Source organism: Pseudorasbora parva, chromosome 21 (assembly GCF_024679245.1).
Source record: "Pseudorasbora parva isolate DD20220531a chromosome 21, ASM2467924v1, whole genome shotgun sequence".
In the NCBI taxonomy this organism is placed as follows: Eukaryota; Metazoa; Chordata; class Actinopteri; order Cypriniformes; family Gobionidae; genus Pseudorasbora; species Pseudorasbora parva.
This window is the reverse complement of record NC_090192.1, coordinates 18,764,250-18,791,037: the sequence shown is the minus strand read 5'-3', so window position 1 is coordinate 18,791,037 and position 26,788 is coordinate 18,764,250. Positions and strand designations below refer to the sequence as shown.

General features: G+C 39.1%; 1 protein-coding gene across 3 annotated transcripts in view; it reads right to left on the bottom strand.

Annotated features, from left to right (window-relative positions):
- The window catches only part of rnls (renalase, FAD-dependent amine oxidase), a 104,604-nt gene that overhangs the window by 24,626 nt on the left and 53,190 nt on the right, over nucleotides 1-26,788 (bottom strand). For all 3 annotated transcript variants that reach the window (XM_067429888.1, XM_067429889.1, XM_067429890.1), the window contains exon 5: nucleotides 10,874-11,047. In XM_067429888.1, coding sequence (XP_067285989.1) covers nucleotides 10,874-11,047 — 174 coding nt within the window. The remainder of the gene's footprint in view (nucleotides 1-10,873; nucleotides 11,048-26,788) is intronic.

Here is a 26,788-nt window from a genome sequence, read left to right as displayed (position 1 = left end):
GAGCACTGTCTTCATAGACAGGATGTTCAACTCGACAGACTGCAATGGCTCGAAGGGAGGGCTCAGAAGTGCCCTGAGCACCAGAGTTAAGTCCCAAGAGGGTACAGAGTTTGGCCGAGGTGGGTTTAGCCTCCTTGCACCTCTAAGGAACCTGATGATCAGGTCGTGCTTTCTGACGGACTTACCTTCGACAACGTTGTTGTCGCTTTGAGGGTGGAGGGAGACAGCTTTCGCTCTAACCCATCTTGCAGGAAGGAAAGCACAGCACTGATCGAACACCTTCGGGGGTCTTCTTGGCGGAAAGAGCACCACTCAATGAACAGGTTCCACTTCAGAGCATAGAGACGCCTCGTAGTGGGGGCTCTAGCCAAAGTGATGGTGTCTACCACTGTCTGTGGTACGCCACCTAGAACCTCCGCATCCCATTCAGGTCCATCGCCGTGTGCAATTCCTTCGTAACACCCTGGTCGGAACTACCCTTGTGCATTTCCTTTAGCGCTTTGGCCTGGTAGACCTGCAGGAGCGCCATGGAGTGTCAGGCAAAGATGATGCAGCTTCCCCACAAGCTGTGCAAGCCTTGCCCATTAGACTGGGTGAGAACTTACATGCCTGGGAGGGGAGACGTGGGTTAGCCCGCTAGTCTGCAGCAGACCTGGGACACAGCAGCATCGTCACAGACTGCTTGACTGGGGGAATCCCCACGTATCCCTTAGCTGCGCCACCATCGAGGGTAGTGAGGATGAAGGAGTCAGTCGATTGGTGTTTGGCACTGCAGGGTGACGTCCACGATTTTGTGAGCTCCAGATGCACTTTCTGGAAGAAAGGCACTCGGGGAAGGGCGCTGAGAACCAGCACGGGCCGTCCTGAGAAACCAATCATCCAACTGTGAAGGTTCGGGACACGGTGGAGGGTTGCACTCGAGCCCGACATTTGCGGCGGTCCGGGAAAGCATAGCTGTAAGCTCTGTATCAGACTCAGGCAACGCTACATTCGAAGGGGGCAATGCAGCTGGGTCCTCATCTCCAGACTCCATTAGCTTGTCCCCCGATGCAGCTATCGAAATCATATCCTCAGCCGGAGCCCCGAAAGTCATGGCTGGCCCCCCATGGGAAGGACTGGGCGTTTCTCGCGGAAGCTCCACCAGCGCAGCGGAGGGGCCCAAGGAGCCGGTTGACCAGTTGGGGAAGCCCTCACAGTAACTCTCAGGTCTCCACCAAAGGCATCAGCCAAAGTAGCAGCCCTATGCTTTGAAGCTGGAGGGCCACAAGATCGTTTGAGGTAGTTAAGCCTAGACCGTAATACTGCGATGGTCATGTCATCTCCAAAGTTGAAAGCAAGGATGCGGGATTTCACTCCCATATTTATACCCGCGTGAACCGCATGCCAGCGTTATTGGCTCGTTTTTATATACTTGAAGCAGATTGGTCTCTGAAAACTATACCCAATTAATCCGTCAGTTCTGACGTACGTCAAGCGTGACCGACTGAACAGCTTTTATTTTATTTTTTTGTCAGTGTAAATATGTTTACTGTCACTTTTGATCAATTTAGTGTATCATTGTAGATAAAAAGCCTTTATTTCTTTGTATACAATTTAAAAAAGGATCATTCAATGATGTCATTCAAATACGCTTAAATAGGCCTTTGATAGTGTATAAATTGCATAAAAGCTTATTTTGTAAATGTTATTTCTCAAAACCATTTAAATACAAATATGAAAAAAGCAATAAGTTTGAGAACATAAACCATGAGAAAATGCTGTTTGAGGATGTAGGAAAAGGTCTCGGATATTAGCTGCAACGTTGGCATGGTTCAAGTGAGGGAAAGAGGAAGTCATTTTTTTTAGTGGTATTCACTTGCTTATGTAAGAGTTTACAAGCATTTTAGCTACAACCTAAAAGAGAAGATCACCACATAACTTTCTCATTTCACTTTAAATCAGCCAAATTTATGGCAGGATCACAATTATGGAGAATTGTTTTCGTAAAAAGATCTTAGCATCTTAAGTGATAATAGCTGAAATTATTGTTTCAGTTGACTATAGTTTAGGTTGACTTTGGCTGACCAGTATGAATATCAGAATAGGGCTAAAACACAGAGGCATGGATATTTTCCGTTTGCAGAGCAGTCAGACTATATACGTGTTTGGCACAGTGCCAGGCAGAGAGGAGGGGAAAAGGAGAAGCAGAGTGTGTGTGTGTGTGAGAGAGAGAGAGAGAGAGAGAGAGAGAGAGAGAGAGAGAGAGAGAGAGAGAGAGAGAGAGAGAGAGAGAGAGAGAGAGAGAGAGACCATCATTTACAAAAAAGAGTTTGAGTGTTTATTTGTAAGCGTGCATGTGCCAGAATGTGACTGTGCACGAGAGAGAGAGGTCATGAAGCGTGGGTAGAGGGCTGGCATTGTGCCTGCCGGTTGAGTCACTTATTTCTTGGTGGGGGCAGAGCTTGTCACAAAGTTCACAGGGTGAATAGGAAACTGCATGTACTGCCTGACAGAAAATAACTTGCATGAATTAAATGTACATAATTTTTTTCCTCATTAAACAATAGTTTTTCTTCATACTTTTGATAAATAAGTCTACAGTACACGAGATGAACATTCCACAGTCATATCAGTAGACTAATAAAAGCTGTATTATTTTACATGGAGGAGGTTGGATTTTTTTCTGGGGTGGATGTTAAGAGCATCATTTGAACACTACCAATTTCATCTTTGCTTGTGGAATGAGTGAATTATGTCTCACTGCGACCAAATCATTTCTATAAATACTGGAGTGAGCACTTTTAATACTTTCCTCGACAGGTTTTTTTATTTTTAATTTTTTAAGGGGGGTGGGGGTGGGGGGGTGAAATGCTGTTTCATGCATACTGAGCTTTTTACACTGTTAACGACTTGGATTCCCATCCTAAACACAGACAAAGTTTCAAAAACTAATGTTGGACGTTTGATGGAGTATTTCTGTGTCAAAAATACTTCCAGTTTCTCACAAGTTTCGGATAGTTTTTTTCGAGAATGGGTCGGATTGACGTCGATAGAGCGGAAGGTCCTTGTATAGGCCGTACGGGCTCTTCTCCCGGAAGAGTGCGCGCGCGTAACTGAGGCGAAAGAGGAAATGCACGCCCATAAACACTCTCTCAGCTGCAGATCGAGTCGTCCGTGAACACTTATGTCATTATAGTCCGCGCCGCGCTCCATTTTATTCCTATGGGTGACATCAAGCGACTTCAACGCTTCAGCACAGCATTCCGGGAAGGCAGCGCTGCATTTGAACCAATTTGAACGCAGAAATGACGGGAAGCTTCACAACATCGCGGATCTCCACGGTCACTGCTGTCACAGGACTTCACCAAATCATACCAAAGAAGTGTGTTTTTGACGGAGCGGTCCCAGTGATAAAGGTTCGGTCCTGCTTTGGAAGCAGGCGGTAAGTAAAACTGCTTCAAATGTCTCTGCTGTTGGCTATCGCGTGAGTAAACATCAGTAAACAACACGATCGCGTGCTTCGTCATTCAAATGCGCTAACGGACTTCTATTGTTGTTCTATGTATAACGTTACACTAGTCTGACGTGCAAAAGTCTCCTAGTTCAATTTATTTCAGCCTCCGAATCTGATTCTGGATCATATATGTATTAGCTGAATTTGATCGATAGACAAGGGTTTCTCCACGCTTGAGGATGTCACCGCTTTGTGCACGATAGTCATTCTTTAGCTCCGCCCACATGATACGCCTCCAGGCGCTCGTTTTTTTCCGGAAAGACTCGGTACAGCCTATAGTTCTTTTATAAATATAATAAAACTAAAGACTATTTGGAGATATGATGGATGCAATACTACTCTACAGGCACTCAAGATTGACATGAGATTGACTGAAACTGAGTGTTTCACTCAAGTGTTTTATTAAAAGATTTAGTACTCTTTCAGAAGATGCATAATAGTGCCCCCTACTTTCTAACAGTAAAAATACGGAAAGCTGTGAAGCTCGTCTTTGGCGAGGAACTTGTCAATGGCGGGGAAAGAGCTAATGCTAAAATACTTCCAAACACAACAACACTGGCTCAAGTAATTCACTCACCTATATGTAATTCTAAACTTGTATGACTGAACACAAACAAAGATACTTCAGACATTTTGAATTGGGACTTTCATGCTGCAAAAAGGATGTACAGTCAAGCACTATTAAGGTAGCATATAAGTTGATTATACGATTAGCCTTAGTTGTTCTTGAGAGTTCACAGGAGAAGTAGTGATATTAGACTCATGAACAAACTGGTTGGGTCAAATCTTTTCAATGAATACAATTCACAAAACCAACTTGTGAATGATCCTTTCACAAATTTGACTGATCTGATTCTCAAGTTACAGCAGCTCACTAGATAGAGAGGGATTTTTACTGAGTTTGGTCTGTTCTTCAAAAAAAAGTTAAGATTTTGAAGACTCTGAATATAGCTGTTGTATGGACAACTTTTACGTTACATTTATGGTGATTTAGCATCCTTTTCGAAGCTTTAAAGCTTCAGTTCCCATGGGTACTAATCTCAGAAACTGGCAAAATAATTTTCTGTCTTCCACAGATGAAAGAAAGTCAAATTGGTTTGGAGTGACATGAGGTGAGTAAAAATAACTGAATTTTCATTATTGATTGGACTATTCGTATTTCCTCCCTTAATTACATACATAATGATTTAATTACATAATTAATCACATCCAGAGGACATTAATGTCCATAACGCCTACATCCAGACACATTAGTATTAACTACAGCGATCACAATCCCATCTGAATCAGTATATGAAATGACAGACATCCCATTATTAGAACTTAAACGTCCCTTAGAAAACGCATCCTGTCTGAATAGTCCTTTTTCTTTGGCATTCTGGTAGCAAGTTTCATACTTCATATGTAATCAAATTCATATAAATTATGAACCAGTTCTGTTTTTGGGAAACCATCATCCAGCTCTGATCTACCTCATTCCACATTTACTGAACGGCATAAATGGGTTTCTCGCCAGACTCTCAGGAACACAGTAATAGCTTATCATTAGTGGCCTGCCAAAAAGTTTTCAAAGAGAGCTTGGGGTGCTCTGTGAGATCAGACTCAGACCTACTTTACTGGAACTACAAGCAAAACACATTACAGAAATGAAAATGAAGATTAAAGCATGGCCGCGTGAAGGCTGAGGAGGCTGGAAGGAGCGTGCCGGACGAAAAGAACAGTGAACAGAATGCAAAATTTAACAGCTCCCCTAATTATGATGTTGCCCTCGGAAACACTGGAGTGGATGAAAGGTGACAGGTGTGGAGGCTGTTTTCACAAGACTATTTCCACTGGGCTACCGCAGATACGGTCATGAACTTACACAGGCTTTGCAAGGAAAAACTCACAAACACAACCACATGCAAATTCTTCACAAACAAAAGCTTTTAATGCCGTTTACACCTGGTATTTAGATGCGTTTTCAGCAATTAGATCACAGGTGAATGATGCTAAATACAGGTATAACAGTTTTTGAGCTTGTTCAATTTTGACCACTTTCAGAGGTAGTTGAAAATGCATTTGACTGAATTGCTTTCATTGTGTAGATACCAGAGGTCTTCATGGGTCCACTTGGATCCGAGTTCCGACCAAGTTCTGACCTGAGACCAGAATGGGTTCGGGTCCTAAACTTTGATGAGTGCCTCAAACATGGGTCAGGTTCAGAATGAGTGGCCTGTTTGTGACAGTTCATACTCCTATACGTTTAGTTTTCTGTTGAACCTTTTTAGATTTTGTTTTTTATAGTTTCATTGATGTTATTATTATGTATTATATTAGTATGATGGAGCAGCAACCAAATCAATTAACAGGCCACTGGTATTTTACCTGACTGATTGCGGTGCACGTAAATGCCATTTACGTTCAGGTTTAGTTGGGTTAGAAAATAAATGTAGTCGGGTCGGACTCAGGTCTAATTTTGTTGTGTCTGTCTCGGGTCTGATTTTTCTTTTATGCACGCCATGTTCAGGTAAGAAATGTTTCAAGTCGGTACAGATCGGGTACAAACATGCCCTGATGAAGTTTTGATTCCTTGCCCATTTGGCTTGGCTTTCTCAGTTGGGGACAGAACATTTTTTTTTTCTAAAGAATTAAAAAAGTTTTCTACTAAATATGCAAATAAAATTAATTATTAAATTAACTGTATGAACTATATCACTGATCTGCATTAAAATTAAAACTAAATTGAAATGAGCTGATATCATCATACGTTTTCTCCAGAGTGACTGTACAGCTGAATCAAATTTTGTTGCAATATTTTCCATTTTTTACACTGTGAAGCTGCTTTGAAACAATCATCATTGTAAAAGCACTATATAAATAAAGTTGACTTGACTGACTTACCTAAAGCTTTCAGACAAAAATCACATTCATATGTAAATTGTGTTAGCTTATTTCGTCCATTAGATCGAAAGATCTACCCACCCATAGACCTTTCCTAAAAGAAATCAGGACAGAAGTGGTTGAAAGTGGACAAGAGAGACGGATTAAAATACCATGTCAAAATAGGAATGTGTCTCCCTCATTTACTTGTGATCCGATCAAACAAAACATCTTAAAATCAGGTGTAAATAGAGCCTTAGTCATGCCAGATTAGATTTACTGCCGCTAGGGTGTGTCTAGATTTCTAGGCTATATTTTTCATTATATTATATTTAAGTACTGAGACTGCTCTAATCAGAGTAACAAATGATTTACTCTTATTATCTGATCGTGGTTGTATCTCTCTATTAGTGTTACTCGATCTTAGCGCTGCATTCGATACTATCGATCACAATATTCTTTTGAATAGAATCGAAAATTATGTTGGCATTAGTAGAACTGCATTGGCATGGTTTAAATCGTACTTATCTGACCGTTATCAGTTTGTAGCAGTAAATGAAGAGATGTCACACCGATCACAAGTTCAGTAATGGGTACCGCAAGGCTCAGTGTTAGGACCGTTGCTTTTCACCCTGTATATGCTACCACTGGGAGATATCATTAAGAAGCATGGCGTTAGTTTTCATTGTTATGCTGACGATACTCAGCTCTATATTTCCTCACACCCTGACGAAATTTACCAATTCACAAGATTAACATTGGACAGAAAAGCTCCACAAGTAGTAACCGAGAATACTGTCTAACACTTGATGACTCCTCTGTCAAGCCCTCGTCGTCAGTGAGGAACCTGGGTGTGCTCTTTGATACCAATCTTTTATTTGAAAGCCACGTTTCTAGCATCTGTAAAACTGCATTCTACCATCTTAAAAATATATCTAAATTACAACACATGCTTTCAATGCAAAAAGCTGAACAGTTAATACATGCGTTCATGAGCTCAAGGCTAGATTATTGTAATGCTCTATCAATCAATCAATCAATCAACTTTATTTATATAGAGCTTTTACAATCAAGATTGTGTCAAAGCAGCTTCACAGCGTCAAACAGGACAATATTGCAACAAAATTAGATTTGGCTGTACAGTCGTTCTGGAGAAAACAGTGATGTTATCAGCTTATTTTATTCATCATATAGCGACAATGTTGGCAGATCAGTATTATAGTTTATAGAATTAGTTAAAACCCAATTCATACATTTTATTTGTATAATTAGTTGAATAACTTGATCATTATTTTAGTTAACCACCTCTACTGGGTGGTTGCCCTGCTCACTTAATAAACAAACTCCAACTGGTCCAAAACGCAGCAGCTCGAGTTCTTACAAGAACCAGGAAGTAAGATCATATTAGTCCAGTTCTGTCAACATTGCACTGGCTCCCTATTAAACATCGCATACATTTTAAAATCTTGCTTATTACTTACAAAGCACTAAATGGTTTAGCTCCCCAGTACTTAAGCAAGCTCTTAACACATTATACTCCATCACGTCTATTGCGGTCTCAAAACTCTGGCCAGTTGATAATACCTAGAATATCTAAATCAACTGCAGGCGGTCGATCCTTTTCCTATTTAGCACCTAAACTCTGGAACAGTCTTCTTAGCATTGTTCGGGAGGCAGACACACTCTGTCAGTTTAAATCAAGAAAAAAAATTGCATCTCTTTACTATAACATACACATAGAACATTTCTAACTTTCATTATTCAAATCAATTAACTGATTATTAGGCTGCGTTAACTAGGTCACCTGGAACCGGGAACACTTCCCATAACACCTGATGTACTCGTTACATCATGAAAAGAGTGGCATCCACACTAATGTTAGTCTCTCTGTTTATCCCGGGGTTTATCCCGGATCCGGGCCATGTCCGGATCGGATGGTGGACCTGCGTCTAGACATGACCAGCTCATCCTGGAGTCCATGTCAATTGGTGTCTCTTCTGATTTTGCCTCACCGGCACGTCATCCTCAATAAACCCGTTTCCGGCACAATAACTCTGATCTTTCAAGTATTCATATTCTTGTGTAATCGATGCGCCCTCCTAAATGAACCCGTCTCTTGTGTGATACCCAAAATTTTGAATATTTCTATCTAATATGATTTATGACTTGCAGGGTTAGCAGAATAATAATTATACTACACTGTATTACACTGTTTAATAATAGGACAGAGGAGAACTGACACCCCGACTGAGCCTGGTTTCTCCCAAGGTTTATTTTTCTCCATCATGCCGTGATGGAGTTTGGCCCCTTGCCACTTGCCAAATTTTGTTGCAATATTGTTCTGTTTAACACTGTGAAGCTGCTTTGAAACAATCATCATTGTAAAAGCGCTATATAAATAAAGTTGATTGATTGATTGATTGATTGATTTAAAGGGGTGATGAATTGAAATCAACATTCCCTTGAGCCTTTGATATATAAAAGGTCATGGTAATATTAGAATATCCTGTAAGTTTCAGAGCTGAAAACTTCCTTGTTAGTAAAAGAAAAGCTTTTATATACACCAGGCCCAGAAAATGAGGCTCTCTAATCAATGACTTATTAGAAGGGGGAAACACTGCCTCTTTGTATGCCTGCTTCTGTAACCCCGCCCACTGACTTGTGGAGCTAAATTGATCGCGTTAACAAGCAATAAACACGCCGAAGATAGCAAGATAATCGTTTGTAAACAAGACACAGGTCGACACTAGATTTGTAGACATATTAAGATTAAAACACAATGCTGTGCCTTCTATATTGGATACAACACGAATGGTGCAGTTCACTTAAGTGAGTAAAACATGTTTTTATATATGCGATAGCAGCTATTGCATTGTTACAGATTGTACTGATTATGTGTACATGACCAACAGAGCATACCAGCACGCTGTCACGGGCTGGGGAATCCCTTATTTGTTGGTTCATTGCGAGATTAGACTCCCAGGGCTCACAATGCTCACAACGTCCTAGGGCCATGTGTTTTCCAGACGGGCTATTAAAAAGTAAGCACGTCAGCAGGCCGTTGAGTCTTAAATAGTGAAATCCGTCACTATAATTGATCTCCGTTGTGTTTGAAGAACTTGCGTGTGTGTGTGTGCGGTATACACTTATATCCACCGATCAGGCGGGCCAAATAATAAAAAAAATTAATCAAAATCAATCACTGGTGGATGAGTGATTAATCATTGTGTTTGTTTGATTAAAACATTTTGAGACTGAGCCACGTCAGATAATTATTCCGGCCGCTTTCAACACATTCCCTCCCTCACGTGAACTTACGGGAGCAGAGGCTCATTAAATATGCAAATCTTATCCAATTATCTTGCATTTACTTATAAGTCTACAGTGCGGTAGACCTATCAAAACCGAGCGTTTTGGAGAGAGCCTCAAAACCAGTGTAGAAAATAGCCTATTACTTATTAGTTATAATGTTTTTGAATGTAAAAAAACATGCAAACATTATAACTTGACCTTAGACAACAGTAATAAATAAATAAATAAATAAATAAATAAATAAATAAATAAATAAATAAATGTAATAAAATAAATAAAACAAAACACCCAGTTTATGACACCTTTTTCGACATCCGAATCACATTTTCATTGATGCTTTCTGATAACGGTTTAATCGCGATTATAACAAAACCAACTATTGTCTAAAGTCCTTCATTCGTTTTTCCTGATGAGTGCCAGAGGATCAGATCTTACAGACTTTCACCTTCTGACATCAGATCATATTTTCATCAATACTTTTTTGTACAAATTTCTTACTTTCTCTTTGAACAAAACGGACTAATATTTTAATCTCTTTAAATGCCTTTGTACATTCAGACGTGTGCCCGAGTCTCAGCAGCATTTTATATATGTGCTAGAAAACATTATAAGTACAATATAGCTAGATGTAAAATCCATATCATTGTTTAATATTGTAATGTCGCAAGGCTCAATAAGACTTTACTCTCTACAGTAAAGCATTAAGGCATAACAGACATAACAGTATAACTTCTTTCTGTGAAGGTGCTTTGAAACAATGTGCATGGTGAAAAGCGCTTCTAAATTTGACTTGTAAATTTGACTTGACTTGTCTCCATATTGTAATCTAAAGAAAAGACAGAAAAGGACATACACTGACAGGAACCGGGTGGAATAGAAGGGATGGATAATAGAAATGTCTTTAGGGCTGTCAAACCCAAAAATTTAATAAAAACACAAACATGTCACCATCGAAACATTTTTAGTGCCATTTTTGTTACTGTCTAAAACAGATTATGACCATGACCATGTGTAAAAGTCAATGGGCACCTATTTGGATTTAAAAAAATAAATCGGATTAAAAAAACAAATCAGATTTATGTGCAGTGTGAACAAAGATCTTGATACATGAAACATTGAGAGAAAGAAACAGAAAACGCAGAGGAACAGAATGAAACATCAGAAAGGGAGTTGGAGATGAGAGGAGGAAAATATGAAGGCACTGACCTAAATTGCGCTTTTTATCATCTATGGCGATGAAGCGAATGCAGGGATTATTGGAGACGTACTTTGCCGCCCAAGGGACGTCGATTCGTGCGTCGGCTTTGTAGAAGAGTCCAAGTGCGTAGCGGGAAGAGTAGCTGACAGCCTCCAGCTTCTTCCTCTGATTCTCCCCCATCACTGCACAGACACACACACAAACACAACAGCACAGGATGAAGCCTCTGGGCCTCAGTTAGTTCATCTCTCTATTCACTTCAGACAGACGCCAGAGTTGGTGCCTGTGAAGAATGGGCTTGTAGCATTCATAACACACAGATCAAATGAGAAAACTCTGTGCAGTCAACTACTAGAGCTTCTACAGTCTGATAACACACCTAGGTTAGTGTGACAAAAGCGTGGAGATAGATGTGCGGTTAATGTGTAGAGCCTATAAAGCACAATCAACAAGCCCCTTTTTGCAGATGAGATGAGCCGTGCTGAGGTCGAAATGGACAGTGAGTGACACTTTAATGAGAACGCTGTGCATGGACTGATTCGCTGATTCGTACATGTGGGGCTCTTTTTTTTTTTTTTTTAAGAAAAATGCTGTCCTTGTTTCCTGTCTGGAACATCTGTTATTTATTGGAAACAAGCAGTCACACTAAGGCATGTTTTAGTTATTTAGGGCCCACAGGTACTGAGTGTAGTGGAGGTCAAAGGTCAGCCCTTCTGGAATCAAATGCATATTTCTACTCAAAGACACCCCTGTTTCCAGTAAGGAAGAAAGCATTTCACGAACAACCGACAGAGAGACCTGATCAACATTAGTCTCTCAGAGCAGTATCTTCCCCTCCTAAAGCAACAAACAGATGTTTGGTGAAAAGTAATGAACAGAATGCCAACTCATCATTTTCCCTTCACACATGTGTGATTCAGTTCCAAAGGGCAGTGTCAGTGTCAACAAGCACGGGCACCCTTCTGCAGCCCCAGTAAATCCGTATACTGTTTTAAGACCTCATGAAATCAGTTTCCTTTCCTGTGTTGATGTAATTCCTATTGAAACAGGAAGTTTAGGTGGGACATATTGAATGGCCTGTCCTTTATAATAAAAAAAAAAGAAGAATCAGAATGTTTTCAATTCAATTCAATTTAATTTAATTTAATTCAAAATGTATTGTCATGAAAAATAAATTGTTTTATTCTTCTTTTAATGATTCTGGTTTCCTAATGGTTCAATTAACACATTTATATTCATTACAAAGCATATTATTTACATATTTAATAATGAAATATTTTTTTAATTACATTAAGATTAATGCATTTAATTAATATTCATTTGTTGCTGTATTGTTGTAAGCTGTATGTTTTTGATTCTGTTTGTATCGATGAAAGAATACAGATGCGAGAACTGATAAAAGAACCAAACGTCATTTGATTCCAGTATATTTTCCACCATATAAACGGTTCTGAATTCAGACAAAAATCTGTGCAGTGCAAATTTTTTGTTCTGTTTTCCTAGAAGAGAAAGGCTGTTCATTTTAAAAGTGTATCTATTTGAAGTGAATTTTGTCACTTTTAGCTGTGATACGCATAATAGACAATAAATGTACAGCATTATTATAAAGATGACAACAACATTTTTAAAGCTGACCTATTATACCCAGTATCAGTCTTGATTTTGCTTTTGGGGTCAACTAGAAGAGTTTTCATGCTTGATTTAAAAAAAAAAAAAAAAAAAAAATTTTATATTATATATATATATATATATATATATATATATATATATATATATATATATATATATATATATATATATATATATATATATATATATATATATATATATATATATATATATGTATTATTATATACAGTCACCTAAAGGATTATTAGGAACTCCATACTAATACTGTGTTTGACCCCCTTTTGCCTTCAGAACTGCCTTAATTCTACGTGGCATTGATTCAACAAGGTGCCAAAAGCATTATTCAAAAATGTTGGCCCATATTGATAGGATAGCATTTTGCAGTTCATGGTCATTTGTGGGATGCACATCCAGGGCACGAAGCTCCTGTTCCACCACATCCCAAAGATGCTCTATTGGGTTGAGATCTGGTGACTGTGGGGGCAATTTTAGTACAGTGAACTCATTGTCATGTTCAAGAAACCAGAGCTTTGTGACATGGCGCATTATCCTGCTGGAAGTAGCCATCAGAGGATGGGTACATGGTGGTCATAAAGGGATGGACATGGTCAGAAACAATGCTCAGGTAGGCCGTGGCATATAAACGATGCACACTTGGCACTAAGGGGCTTAAAGTGTTCCAAGAAAACATCCCCCACACCATTACACCACCACCACCACCAGCCTGCACAGTGGTAACAAGGTATGATGGATCCATGCCAAATGTCATCCATCCATGACAAATTCTGACTCTACCATCTGAATGTCTCAACAGAAATCGAGACTCATCAGACCAGACTCATCCAGTCTTAAACTGTCCAATTTTGGTGAGCTTGGGCCAAAATTGGACCTTTGCTTTGCTGAAAAATGCTTTGCTGCATACCTCGGTTGTAACGTGTGGTTATTTCAGTCAAAGTTGCTTGTCTATCAGTTTCAATAAGTTGGCCCATTCTCCTCTGACCTCTAGCATCAACAAGGCTTTTTCGCCCACAGGACTGCCACATACTGGATATTTTTCCCTTTTCACACCAATCTTTGTATACTCTAGAAATGGTTGTGCGTTAAAACCAGTAACTGAGCAAACAAAAAGTTGATTATTTCACTAATTCCATTCAAAAAGGGAAACTTGTATGTTATATACCTTCATTACACACATACTGATATATTTTAAATGTTTATTTCTTTTAATTTTGATAATTATAACTAACAACTAAGTAAAACCCAAATTCAGTATCTCGGAAAATTTGAATATTGTGAAAAGGTTCAATATTGAAGACACCTGGTGCCACACTCTAATCAGCTAATTAACTCAAAACACCTGCAAAGGCCATTAAATGATCTCTCAGTCTAGTTCTGTAGGCTACACAATCATGCGGAAGACTGCTGACTTGACAGTTGTCCAAAAGATGACCATTCACACCGTGCACAAAGAGGGCAAGACACAAAAGTTAATTGCCAAAGAAGCTGGCTGTCCACAGAGTTCTGTGTCCAAGCACATTAATAGAGAGGTGAAAGGGAAGGAAAAGATGTGGTAGAAAAAATGTGTACAAGCAATAGGGATAACCACACCCTGGAGAGGACTGAGAAACAAAAACCTATTAAAAAATGTGGGGGAGATTCACAAAGAGTGGACTGCAGCTGGAGTCAGTGCTTCAAGAATCACTACACACAGACGTATGCAAGACATGGGTTTCAGCTGTCACATTCCTTGTGTCCAGCCACTCTTGAACAACATACAGTGTAGACATGTGCCGATTTTTGAATGCGATTTATCACGATAATGAATATGCACGATATTGTTATCGTGGGCACTTTAAAATATCGTAAATAATAATTTATAAACAATTAATAATTTTTTTATAATGCACTCAAGAATACTTTGCCCATCAACCGCTGTATTCTGCGTCAAAGGGACACGCGCTCAGCAGGTGTAAATGAGAAGCGCATGAGCAAGTGAAGAAGACTGAATGAAGCACGCGTTCAATGACAGCAGAGGGCGCTGATGAACTGCAGAATGCAGCGGTTACCCCGGAAACCCGCAAACAAAAGAAACCGCGTGTAGTTTTTAAAACAGCCATTCGTTTTTGTAATCTAAATGTTGTTCATCACAGCACCAAATACTTAATACTTAAAGACTTAATAGGCTATTTATTTTCAAACATAAACATTTATATTTTAATCTGGACTACAACATGCTCTAATGATTAGAACAGTTCTAATTATTTGTTATTGTTCAGTAAAACTTTGAGACATACGACTTCATTAGTTAACATGTTAATTCATTATTACCAAACTGACAATGAAAAATACGTATAAAGAATGAATTATTCTAAGCAACGTTAATTTCTTAGTTACTGTTTAATAACATTAAAATAAAAATAAATTTTTTAATTAACCTAAGATAAAACTAACAATGATCAGTATTTCTTAACTAACATGACCAAAAACATTATTACTTTCTGTACCAAATGTAGCTATTGCTCAATCTTAGTTAATGCATTAAATAATGAGACCTTATTGTAATTTGTTAGCCTACCTGTTGTTCTTTATAGCCTAATTCTTTTGCACTTTAATCTGTTTGAAAATTGTACTTTTACAGCTCTGAAAAAAATCAAGAGACCACTTAACATTGATTTCTCAATGTTAAGTGGTCTCTTAATTTTTTTTCCAGAGCTGTATATATTTTTGGTGCATTATTCTATTTAAACATTGTTATTTTTTTGTTATTACAAAAATAGTTCTTAAAGCTGTTATGCTATGGCAACACTTTTTTTTACAACTTATTTCAATATCGTGATAAAACTTCAGCAATTAATCGCAACATGAAAAATTGATATCGGCACAAGCCTAAGACAGTGTCAGAAGCATCTCACCAGGGTTACAAACAAAAATGACTGGACTGCTGCTGAGTGGTCAAAAGTTATGTTCTCTGATTAGGGATGTTCATATTGAACGTTCAACCGTTAACCGATAGTAATGAATTTTGACTGATTAACACTATCAGTTAAACGGTTTAAAGTTTTTTTTTTACGCGTTTGTTTGCTGCATGGCTAAAAAACCTGTATTTGTTAACTCACGGGGCGCGTCGACACGTGCAGCTACACGTGCCGACACAGACATATTTCGCAAAATGAAAATGTGTGGGACTATTTTGACAGAAAGGTTAACAAAGTTACATGCAAAATTAACAACGCGATATTACAATACAGCAGTAGTACACGCTCCTGACTGGTGGAGGAAAGCAAATGAAAGGCGCTTCCCGAGGCTGGCCGCTATAGTGAGGCATCTCTGTATTCCCCAGGCATCAGTGCCATCTGAAGCCTTTAATGCTTTTTGTAGTGGTTTTGGTCACGTTTACTAAAGTAAACATTGTCACGTATGTTCTTCTTGCCGCTGTTGGTTTATTTATACAACAATTACTTAAGAGTTGCCCTCTGTCGTTTCAAAGAACAGCACAACTATGAGCGCGTCAAGAATTAACACTTCCCCACAGACGAGGCGCGTGCTCCGTCAGCTTTTTATTTTTTATTTTATTTTGTCATGAAAACGTTTAGTTCTGGTCTCTATGAAGCACCTCCTTCCGATAAGAGAAATGTGCTCTTGACTGGTTAACTGGAACAGTGTGTTCTGATTGGTCAATTACTTTGAGCATGTTTAGAAATGTCACGCCCTTTACAATAACCACATGCTTCAACACATTAATGCATCTCTACCAGGCCTGGTTGCCTTTTTTGCATATGGTTTTGGGTGGAAATTATTTAAATAAGGAATATTGTGACATATACGTAAAACTAGCTGCAATCAAACAGAGCTTACTTATATAGAGAATAACTCCCTTTGGAGTGGAATTTGTGCTTTGTAACTTTGCAATCATTTTTCATGCATAAACATTACACTAAATAATGTTACAAATGCAAAAAGCATAATAGGACCACTTTAAAATATTTAAAAGAAGATCCAATACCAAAGTTAAAATGTCACTGGCACTGGTGTCATCCCAAAACTCAAGCTGTTCTTGTTCTTGTGATAAGATCAACAGATGAAAATAACTGCTTTCTTTCTGGTATCACGGCTCGCCGAATGAGTGATGTCATGCAAAACCCTCCAAACACCATTGCTGTAATTTTGTTGTCACAAGAAACGCTTCACTTACTGTTAGTTTGATTAGGAAGCAACCAACTGACAATGATGGAATATGACAATAGATGCAAAGCAGTCACATGACTGGACATGTCCCTTTTTATCACTGTTTGTGTCATTGCAGAACATCTGGGGAAGATTAGGAGCATGTAAATGTGCCCCTTGGTAGAGAGACAATCTTCTGCAGCATCTGAGCGTGGAAAGCCCAGGGATAATGCAAACCCTGTCAGCTGAATCCATAAAGAGGCTTTATTTTTCTCATGGTAATGGAATCTGGTTACAGAACACACCATTGTTAATCGGCATAAAAGATCTCAACGCGGGAAGGGTTATCTAATACAGATATGAGAACGCTTTTTACCACATTAACCCATTTAAGTTGTCAGAAAACACTTTCCCTAGAGCTGGACAATGAGTGCAGATGCACATTAATGAATCATCTCCTTTCAAAAGGCTTTGACTTCCATTTCAAGTAAAACGAGACCACCTATTTGGTGGTCTGAATGACTTCAACCTAGCCACAACTATTGAGATGTTTCTGGAGCTGTGCTTCCAAACACGAAAATCACAGGCTATGTATTTTTTTGGCTGCTATATGGTAAGTAAAGCTCTGAGTCATGGTGTAAAATGTATACTGCCCTACATTACCCCCAATCCCTTCCTGCCCACTCAGGTTGGCAGCACAATTGCCTCTGACGGGTTTGGACTGTGTGGAAATGAAAAGACTAGATTTCAGCTCAAACATATGCACAGAGCTCACAAACCAGCTGAACTGAGAGGAAGAGCAAAGCAACGTCAACACATTGAATAATGCGGCGCGTTTCAAGGCACTTCAGTGGGCCTTAATAGGGTTAGTTCCTCCAAAAATGAAATTGATGTCATTAATGACTCACCCTAATGTCGTTCCACACCCGTAAGACCTCCATTCATCTTTAGAACACAGTTTAAGATATTTTATATTTAGTCAGAGAGCATATCCAAGTGTATGCACACTATACTGTCCATGTCCAGAAAGGTTATAAAAACATTTTCAAAGTAGTCCATATGTGATATCAGTGGGTTCGTTAGAATCTCTTGAAGCATCGAAAATACATTTTGGTCAAAAAAACAAAAACGACGACTTTATTCAGCATTGTCTTCTCTTCCTTGGTTGTGTTCAGTCCTCAAATAAAGATTTAAACGGTTATGAATCAGTGAATCGATCAATGATTCGGATCGCCAGTGTCACGTGATTTCAGCAGTTTGGCACGCGATCCGAATCATGAATCAATACACTGATTCATGACTGTTTGGAAACGTGCTCTGGGCTGTGCACAAAGCTCAAGTCAGTGGATTACTCTGCATTATGACTGCCTGAAATGAAGGGAGTACTAGCCAGACTCAACCTGAGCATGTCAAAGGGGGAATAAGGGTGTTCAAAACTGGACACATCTGTGGCACAGAGCTCTAGAAAGTAAAGTACTCTACATGTTGACTCTCAAAAGTGAGAGGAGTACAACTATGCTTAACCATACAAGCAAAACTGGGCTCAAAGAGCAGGGGCCTAAGCAAAGAACGACTCTCTAAACTCAGAAGGGGCCTATCCAAACTCTATGTTCCGAAAACAGTTTATTAAAGAGGCTCATTTCCATAGAGCCATACATTTCGACAATACTGTCTGTGCAGAGCTCTGAAGAGCAGAGGCCCCAGCAGGATGACTCTCTAAAACGCTCAGAGGCCTTACAACACTCAGTCCTAAAGACAGATAACCGAAGAGGCTTCAAAAGAGTGAACTACTATTTGTGACACATTAACAGTAGTATTTTTAAATTACGTGGAGTTTCTCGTCCACTATTGTCTTGCCAGTTGGTGCGAGCTTTGCTGGTTTTATACTCGTCCATATGGCACTATTAGTTATATATATTATATTTAGCTAGCTACTGTTATGTTGTAATGCTTAATATTTGAAACGATCCAATAAATTGGTCAAACAACTTACATTTGGGTATTTAAGAATTTGTATATTTTTTTCTTAAGTTTTGAAAATAAGAAGAAATTGGCAGTTACGAAGAATTGTATTCTTAAGAATGTTTTGTGAATCCGGCCACAGGTCTAGACCTTCATGCTTCATGCATATTGATAACACTGTTGCACAGAGTTCTGGAGAGTGGAGGACTCAGCAGAATGACTCTCTATAACGAGAGGAAGCCTAACAACACTCAACCCCAAAAAACAGCTTGCAGATGAGGTCTTCCAGGAGCCTACAACCCCAATACTACTGTCTGTATGAAGCTCTAAGAGCGGAGGTCTCAGCAGAACGGCTCTCTAAAGTAAGAGGAGGCCTGATTCACTCAACAGATAATCTGCTAAGGACGCTCACAAAGTGCCATCCAGCTGGATGAAACTACATAGCTAGAGCTCTGAGGAGAGAAGGACATCTCTCTAAAACAAGAAGAGTCAAAAAAGCTCAACCCTAAAGACAGTTAACAGAGGAGGCTTAGAGAGCCTACAACTTTAGGCACTGTCAATGCAGAGCACGGGCCTTAGCAGAACGACCCTCCCAAGTGAGAGAAGGCCAACTAAGGTATATATCCTAAGGGCTACTATCTAAACAGGGCTCAGGGGAGCAGAGGCCTTAGTATGATAACACTCTTTAGTGATAGAAAGCCTATCTATGCACTACCCCCCCCCCCCCCCCCCCAAAAAAAAAAAAAAAAACAGCCAACTAAGGGGGCTCAAAGAGAGCCACTCCAAATATTAAGTAGACAGTAGCTCAAAGAAGCAGAGGCCTCATCAAGAGTCCTGAGCATACTCAACCTTAAAGACAGTAGTGGAAGAGGCTCACAAACAGAGCCTACGATTTCAGATGCTACTGATTGTATAAAGCCCTGATAGCAAAAGCCTCAACAAAATGAACTTAATCTAAAACAATCTAAGCTGAAGATGTTCTTTTATTTAAAAAAGCTTGCAACTTTTAACTACTATGCACACAGAGCTCTAAGGGCGGAAGTCTCAGCAAAACAACTCCCCAAAAATGAGCTGAGGCCCTAATTACACTACCATAAGGACAGTTTAGTCACAGGGTCTTCCTTTACCCTGACAACCTAGTTATGTGGAGCTCCGGGGAGTGGAGGCATCAGGAAAAAAACTTTCTGAAAAGAGAAGAGGCCTTTCAACAACCAACTTAAAGACTAGCTTAGATTGTCTTTAAGATTGTCCCAACACCTCTAAGCATAAAGTTCCATATCCTAGCTATACTGCAAAGCTCCAGGTTCCTTAACCTCCAACAAATCAACATATGCAGTGCAGGCAGGCTGAGAAGTCTTAGACATTTCAACCTCTTCGCCCTCATCAGCCACTTCTTGCTCATCCTGCCTTGACGACAGCATTGGAAGGTGTGAAAGTCAACACATCTTCCTCCAGAAGCTCATTCTCGTCAGCTGCCGAGGAGCGCAAAAAAGTCAAACCTGTCAAACTTCTCAGCAAGCTTCACCTGAGATTCTCACATTCTCCTCCCTGCCTCAGCGAGAGCAGGATCCGAGCCGCAGGTATAGGTGTTTGTCCCCCCTCTCTCGAGAAGAGGGACAAACAAGAGCGGAGCCTTTTTATTAAAAAATGCTCACAGGACTGAGCATGTATACAACACACTTCTTGAAACGCTTTGATTCACTAGCCATTTTGATGCTGTTTACACATTCTCAAAATACATACTTCATCACTGAAGAACAAAAAGAGGATGAAGTTCTCTAGTAGCCCTTCTTATACTCACGGTCGCACTTGTAGTGACATCATAGTTTGTCGCTGGCCAATATAATTCTCGTGTTTACACACATGCTTCAGACTAGAGGTCTGCATTCCGTGGGACCGGATCAGTTTTCTTGTGGCACAGGAGTACATTTCTGAATCAAAGACGGTAATGGTTAGTAACTCTGGTGTACTTTGGATGGGAGTTTGCAGTCTGACTATAGCCAGGTCGCTCCCAACTTCCTCTGACAAAATCGTCCCAAGATACGTCCCTAAAATGACTTTTTGCAGATTGGGATGTCTGATACAGCCAACACTCAAACAAATTTTGATTCTAGCTGTTTGCTTAGTTTATTCAAATAAAATAAGCTTAAACAATGCAAATCTTTAGATTTTTACATAATTGACATTTTAATAAATTGTATTATGTTAAATGAAATAACATTTTTAAAATGTTAAGTTAACCTAAAGCATTTGTGTTGGGACTACATTAATAATTTATGTTATGCTGACTGAACTGTGTTAACTGAATTAAATGCTGAAATGAAGTGCTTTTTAATATGGTTTTTAGTAGAGGAATGGTGTTGTTAAAGTTTGATGTCATATTTGAAAGTTATATTTGACATTTAAAAGTGTTTTTTTTTAGGGTACAATTATCATGAAGTATAGACCTTGTGGTTTAGGCTGTGCTGTTCTCAATGAGCTGTAACTGTGCTACTGCCAGTGATGATAAATGTTTTACTTGATCATTGCTTGGATGCTACAAATGTTACAATACAGATAATGTACTTTATCCTGTTGGAATGACTAAATGATTTTAAGTTTATACTACAAGATTACAACAAATCATTTAAAACCAATTAGATTTTGCTGGAAAAATGTAATTCAATTTCGTGGAAAAAACCCAGCTTTCGTGGAAAGTTCATTCAACAGTTTATTTTTTTGAGTGAACATTTTATACTTATCATTTATATAATTTAAATGTGAGATTCTGGAAACGAGGTCTAAATTTAGTGGGACTAGTCAGGTCAGAAAGAAAACATTTCTAAGTGGAAAGCGAGTGAGCACAAAGTGAATTTTAAGCGGAAGTGGGTGGGTGTAGAATAGAACCTAGCGGGAGTGGGATGGAAAAAAAAACCCAGCGCAGACCTCTACTTCAGACACCAGTAACGCTAAGGCATCCCCCATTAGTGCCCTATGATACAGTGCAAGTTCCCATTCAAAAGGGAACCGGTTTTTAAATTGTACCTTTAATAGGTAACTTTTGACAACTTTTGAAATGCTTATGAGTAGTATACTTTAAGCAAGTACATTTTTATTAATATGCAATATTACAAAACTATTCCCAGAGTCCTCTTGGTAAGCGGCTTTTTGTGATGAAAGAAGTGACTTTTTCATTGAATATTCGACTTGGATTAGTAACACACAGATTCTGCCAGAGTTGTTGCCAGGGTTACGTATGTGTGGGGCGGAGCTATCAAAATAGAGGTGAGACCCTTTTGGGGGCTTGTTTGTTTTGGCGATTTGAAATAATAACAACGGTTACCAGAAAGCACTTAATCTAGCATCTTCATAAAGGAAGCAAGAGTTGGCTTTAGCTAGACTTCCACCTGCACAAATGATGTTCACCTGATGGAATATTATCCCTTTTTCTTCTCCCAGTTGTCCTCAGCTTATGGAGAGACAATGTATGCTTTTTATTTAATAAATGATTTACTACAATGTGCAATTTTACTTTTTCCACTTCTTTATTAAAGATGAATATATCCTTTGTCCACCCGCTCTGATGGTTTCCTTGCTTAATGATAAGTAATGGCACTAATGTGCAACGAGAGCACTAGTGAGCACTTCAGTAAAAATTTCCTTTTAGTTTAGACCAGTGGGATTTGATTTCATTATACACATCTGTGATCTTTAGCCTCCTTCCCTGACACATCCTCCGGTCGAAAGACTAACAAATCCACATGAGCACAAATCTACACGAACAGTCAAGTTCTTTCAATATCCTGAAGGGGAAAAAAGTGAGCCCTGCATATCCTCAAAGTGAGACATACCTTACATGAAACCACATTCACTTAATGGGCCATACACACAAGCACGCACCTGATGTCCTTTTCCTCTTCAGACACTTGTCACCGCTTTAGAGTCTGCTTTACGTCTGTCTGGACCTTATAAATCTCCAATCTGTGCGAGCGGAGGGGCTTCTAGCAGCTGTGCTGTATATGCAGGACCAACTTTACACAGGCTACATTCACAAAGTCAGTGTTTGGCAACTGTATTTACTGACAGATGTGACTCTGAAACTGTCCTGTTCATGCAAGAGCTTACATGAGTAGCTTAAATACTGTCTGTATGAATAAAAAATCAAAACCAAGCTGCATTTATACTCCTGTGCATCTATACCGACATATGTAGAGATGTACTTACATTAAAAGTATTGTTGATACAGTAATAATTTTTTATGGTGATAAATGGTTGATATTACTATTCAATACTATTTGTTTAAATAGATCTGTTAACCCCTAACAGATCAAAAACTAAAAAACTAAAATGAATCATTTTAAAAGCTACAATATAATTTACGAATCACAACATTAAAATGTACAGTGCAGTATCAAATGGAGATTCATTTAGAAATTTGCTTCTACAATAATTAATTCTTAAATTATGAGCATGTTTAGGTTTAGGAGTGGGTTTGTGTGAGTGTGTGTGTGTGTGTGTGTGTGTGTGTTAGATTACATCTAAATGTAAAAATGTCAAATCTTCCTTAACCAAAAGCATCTTCATATGGTTATTTTATTTTTAAATGAGTATAGAGTGCAGCGTTGTGTCCTGACGAGATTCACACAAAATTTAAAAATTTAAAGGGATAGTTAAATTTAAATAAAATGTTAAAGCCATGGGCACCCACTACCCTGTCTTGGTCTTCCTTCCTTGGACCACTTTTGATAGATAGTGACCACTGCAGACTGGGAACATCCCACAAGAGCTGCAGTTTTAAAGACGCTCTGTCGTCAAGCCATCACAATTTGGCCCTTGTCCAACTCACTCAACGCTTGCCTATTTTTCCTGCTTCTAACACATCAACTTTGAGGACAAAATGTTCACTTGCTGCCTAATATATCCCACCCACTAACAGGTGCCGTGAAGTAGAGATCAGTGTTATTTACTTCACTTCACTTCATCATATTGTTATGCCTTATCGGTTTATTTTAAAATGTTATTTATTTCTGTAATGACTGAATTTCCAAAAGTCATTATTCCAGTCCTCAGTGTCATGATCTTTCAGAAATCATTAAAATATGCTGATTTGGTGCACAAGTAACATTCGAAACAGTTGTGCTGCTTAATATATTAATATTTCTTTAAAGAAAATCCTACTGACCCCAAACTTTTCAACAGTTATACAACTAAGAAAGGAAAATAGGGCAATGTTAACCGCCACCTTTCCGTCACACATATGCAGCATATTTGACAGCACACTTAAGAGACAAAAGCCTTGATTTCAAGCAACTCCCAGCAAAAACCAAAGCATCATAAGCTTACTTACTACAAATCAGCTGTCACCTGACTGAACATTTCCCTTGTCTAACCTGAAAAAGCAAACTGTATGCAGCTCTATTGCAGGAACCTGAGGCTAGTCATTGACACGTGTTTGGCTGTGAGAGTGACTACATTAGTATATGTGAGCGTGTGTGCGTGCCGCTCTGGGAAGAGAAGGTTAACATTTTCCAGTTGGCCGCTCGGGGCATGTGTTGAACCCTGCACTTGCAGCCTCTAGATCTTTGATGTGGGAGTGGGTGAAACGTTCATGAAACTCAGCATGTTGACAGAGCGATCCTTAATCAATACAGTGAGACCTACAATGTGTCTGAACAAAAGTTCCTGCATTTACATATAGTCACCAACCAACTTTGAACTCAATAATGAAAACATATGTCAGGGGCAGGTTAAGACATCTAACATTTACTTTAATCTAAAACTTAAATGTTTTAATTTCAGCTTGCCATGTTGTGGCAAAAAGTTGTGTGAACACTACCAAAGGTCTGGTGGTCTTATGATAAAGCATGAGATATGAGGCTTCCTTCTAAACCTTCCTCTCGTAAGCACGTGCATGTGTGTGTGTGTGTGAGTGTGTGTGTTCAGATAAGGGGGTGGAGAATTACTGAGCTAAGGGGTGATTAGAAAAGTAAGGACCCAAGGGAACCTGTAGGAGTGAATCTGGCTTAAGCCAAGGAAGTTATGCACATCTGCATTACATCTACACAACACACACACACACAAACACACACACACACACACACACACACACACACACACACACACACACACACACACACACACACACACACACACACACACACACACACACACACACACACACACACACACACACACACACACACACACACACACACACACACACACACACACACACGCACACACATAATGAATCTCAAATTACTCACGCGCAGTAATGCTGTGGATCCAGAGAGGAGTATCTCAACTTGAATAGGCATTTAACCATTTACACATCCAAATGCTTACGTTCTGTATACATCACAATCCTCTTGCCTTTCATGATGAATGCAGAATGTTTACAGTAATGAGAATATTCAGAAACATTTAATATATATCTGTTAATCTGACTGTTTGTGGGTGGGGAAGCCCTGGAGCTGTCAAAAGTCTTTTGCTGACCAATAAATGTGAATTTCTCTGTCCAGATAGCATGGAGCATAAGTAACCATTGTGGGCCTTATTTTAACGATCTAAGCACATGGTCTAAAGCGCATGGCACAAGTGAACTTAGAGCATGTCCAAATCCACTTTTGCTAGTTTAACGATGGGAAAAATGGTCGCTGCATCCGATGCATGGTCTAAAAGGGTTGTCCCTATTCTCTTAATCAGTAAAATGGGTGCATTTTGGGTGCATAAAGTGCAATAAACCAATCAGTCTCATCTCCCATTCCCTTTAAAAGGCAGTAGGTAGTGATTGCGCCAATTTTTGCAGTTTCGCTATTTACATGGTGGAATTTGCAAGTGGAAAAACTGAATGCTCATTACTGCAAATAGGTAGGCTAATTCTGATTAATGCATTGACTATCCATTATGACATGTAGGTATTTTTATATTTATATAAACAATAATAATCTTTTACATTTTAATCCTTTAATTCTTCATATTTAAAATTTGTATGTGCTGCTGCTCATCCCTGTGTGTGTGTGCAAGCAAAGTGTACATGCGTTGTGGACCGGCCTATAGGCGCATATTACTAAATACACTTTAAATAATGCGCCATTGACTTTAGACTAGGTTTTTGCTGGTCAATGGTGCAGTCGTTTTCAGTTGCCTCAAAATAGCAACGTGCCACCAATGCGCCTGGTTTTCAGACCATGGGCTTAGCCTGGATGCCAGCCGAATTTAGCCCCGCCCACAATTTTTTTAGGTCGGGCAGTTCGGTCTGGCCTTGATCCATAGAGGAGTAATTATCTCTGAACAGAAACTGTTCGGACCAATGAAATCATCAGGGCGGACTTTAGACGATGACGGACAGATGATCAACAGTAACGTAATCATGCACGTCAACAAATTGGCTTGGAATATATTTGTTCAAATCCTAAATGGAGAGCCTGTATGTATCTGCATTCACCTTCACAATTTCTCTCAAAAATGATGATCATGTTGGGTAAGTACTCTGTGTATCATTAAATTATTTTATTTTTTTACAACTCCTGCAAAGATCTAGCCTGGTTTTACCAGACTCTCGTACATTTCATTTGTACATAGAGTCTGGCCACTCTCCATTGACAAGGGTTTATTTCCGCGAAGGTGGGTATTCTGTTGAGGTTTAAAACTATTGGATCTGCCCTGAGCCACTTTGGATCTGCCATAACCAATCGCTAACGTTTGGTCGTGACGTATGTCATGTGCCCTTCGCCTGTTTCACTCATGGAAATCCGACAAAATAAAAGTGCACATGAAGTGCCACCTCAGTAATAAAACCATAGGATAAAACCTAAAACTCGTGCATTCGGATTGTGATTTATTCACGCCACGGTGGAGAGAACGCAGCGCTCACGTGGTCCGTAACATCATTGTATGCTGTAAATAAAATGTCATATGCTTGGTATGATAATAAATACTGCTATATATAACGGACCAATTCAAATGTTTAAGTGCTTTTATTTTAATTTGTTTGAGCGGTGATGAAATGTATTGCTCTTCTAAATACTTGCCAGCATTTTAAGGAAATACAAGTCTATAAATGCATCCTAATAACAGCAAAGCAACTGTATGGTGTTCTGCAGTGGTCAAAAATGATTACAAACAGTGAATTTTGAAGTGATATATTGTTGAAAACAATGAAGATGTGGATTCGGACAGCTATTAAA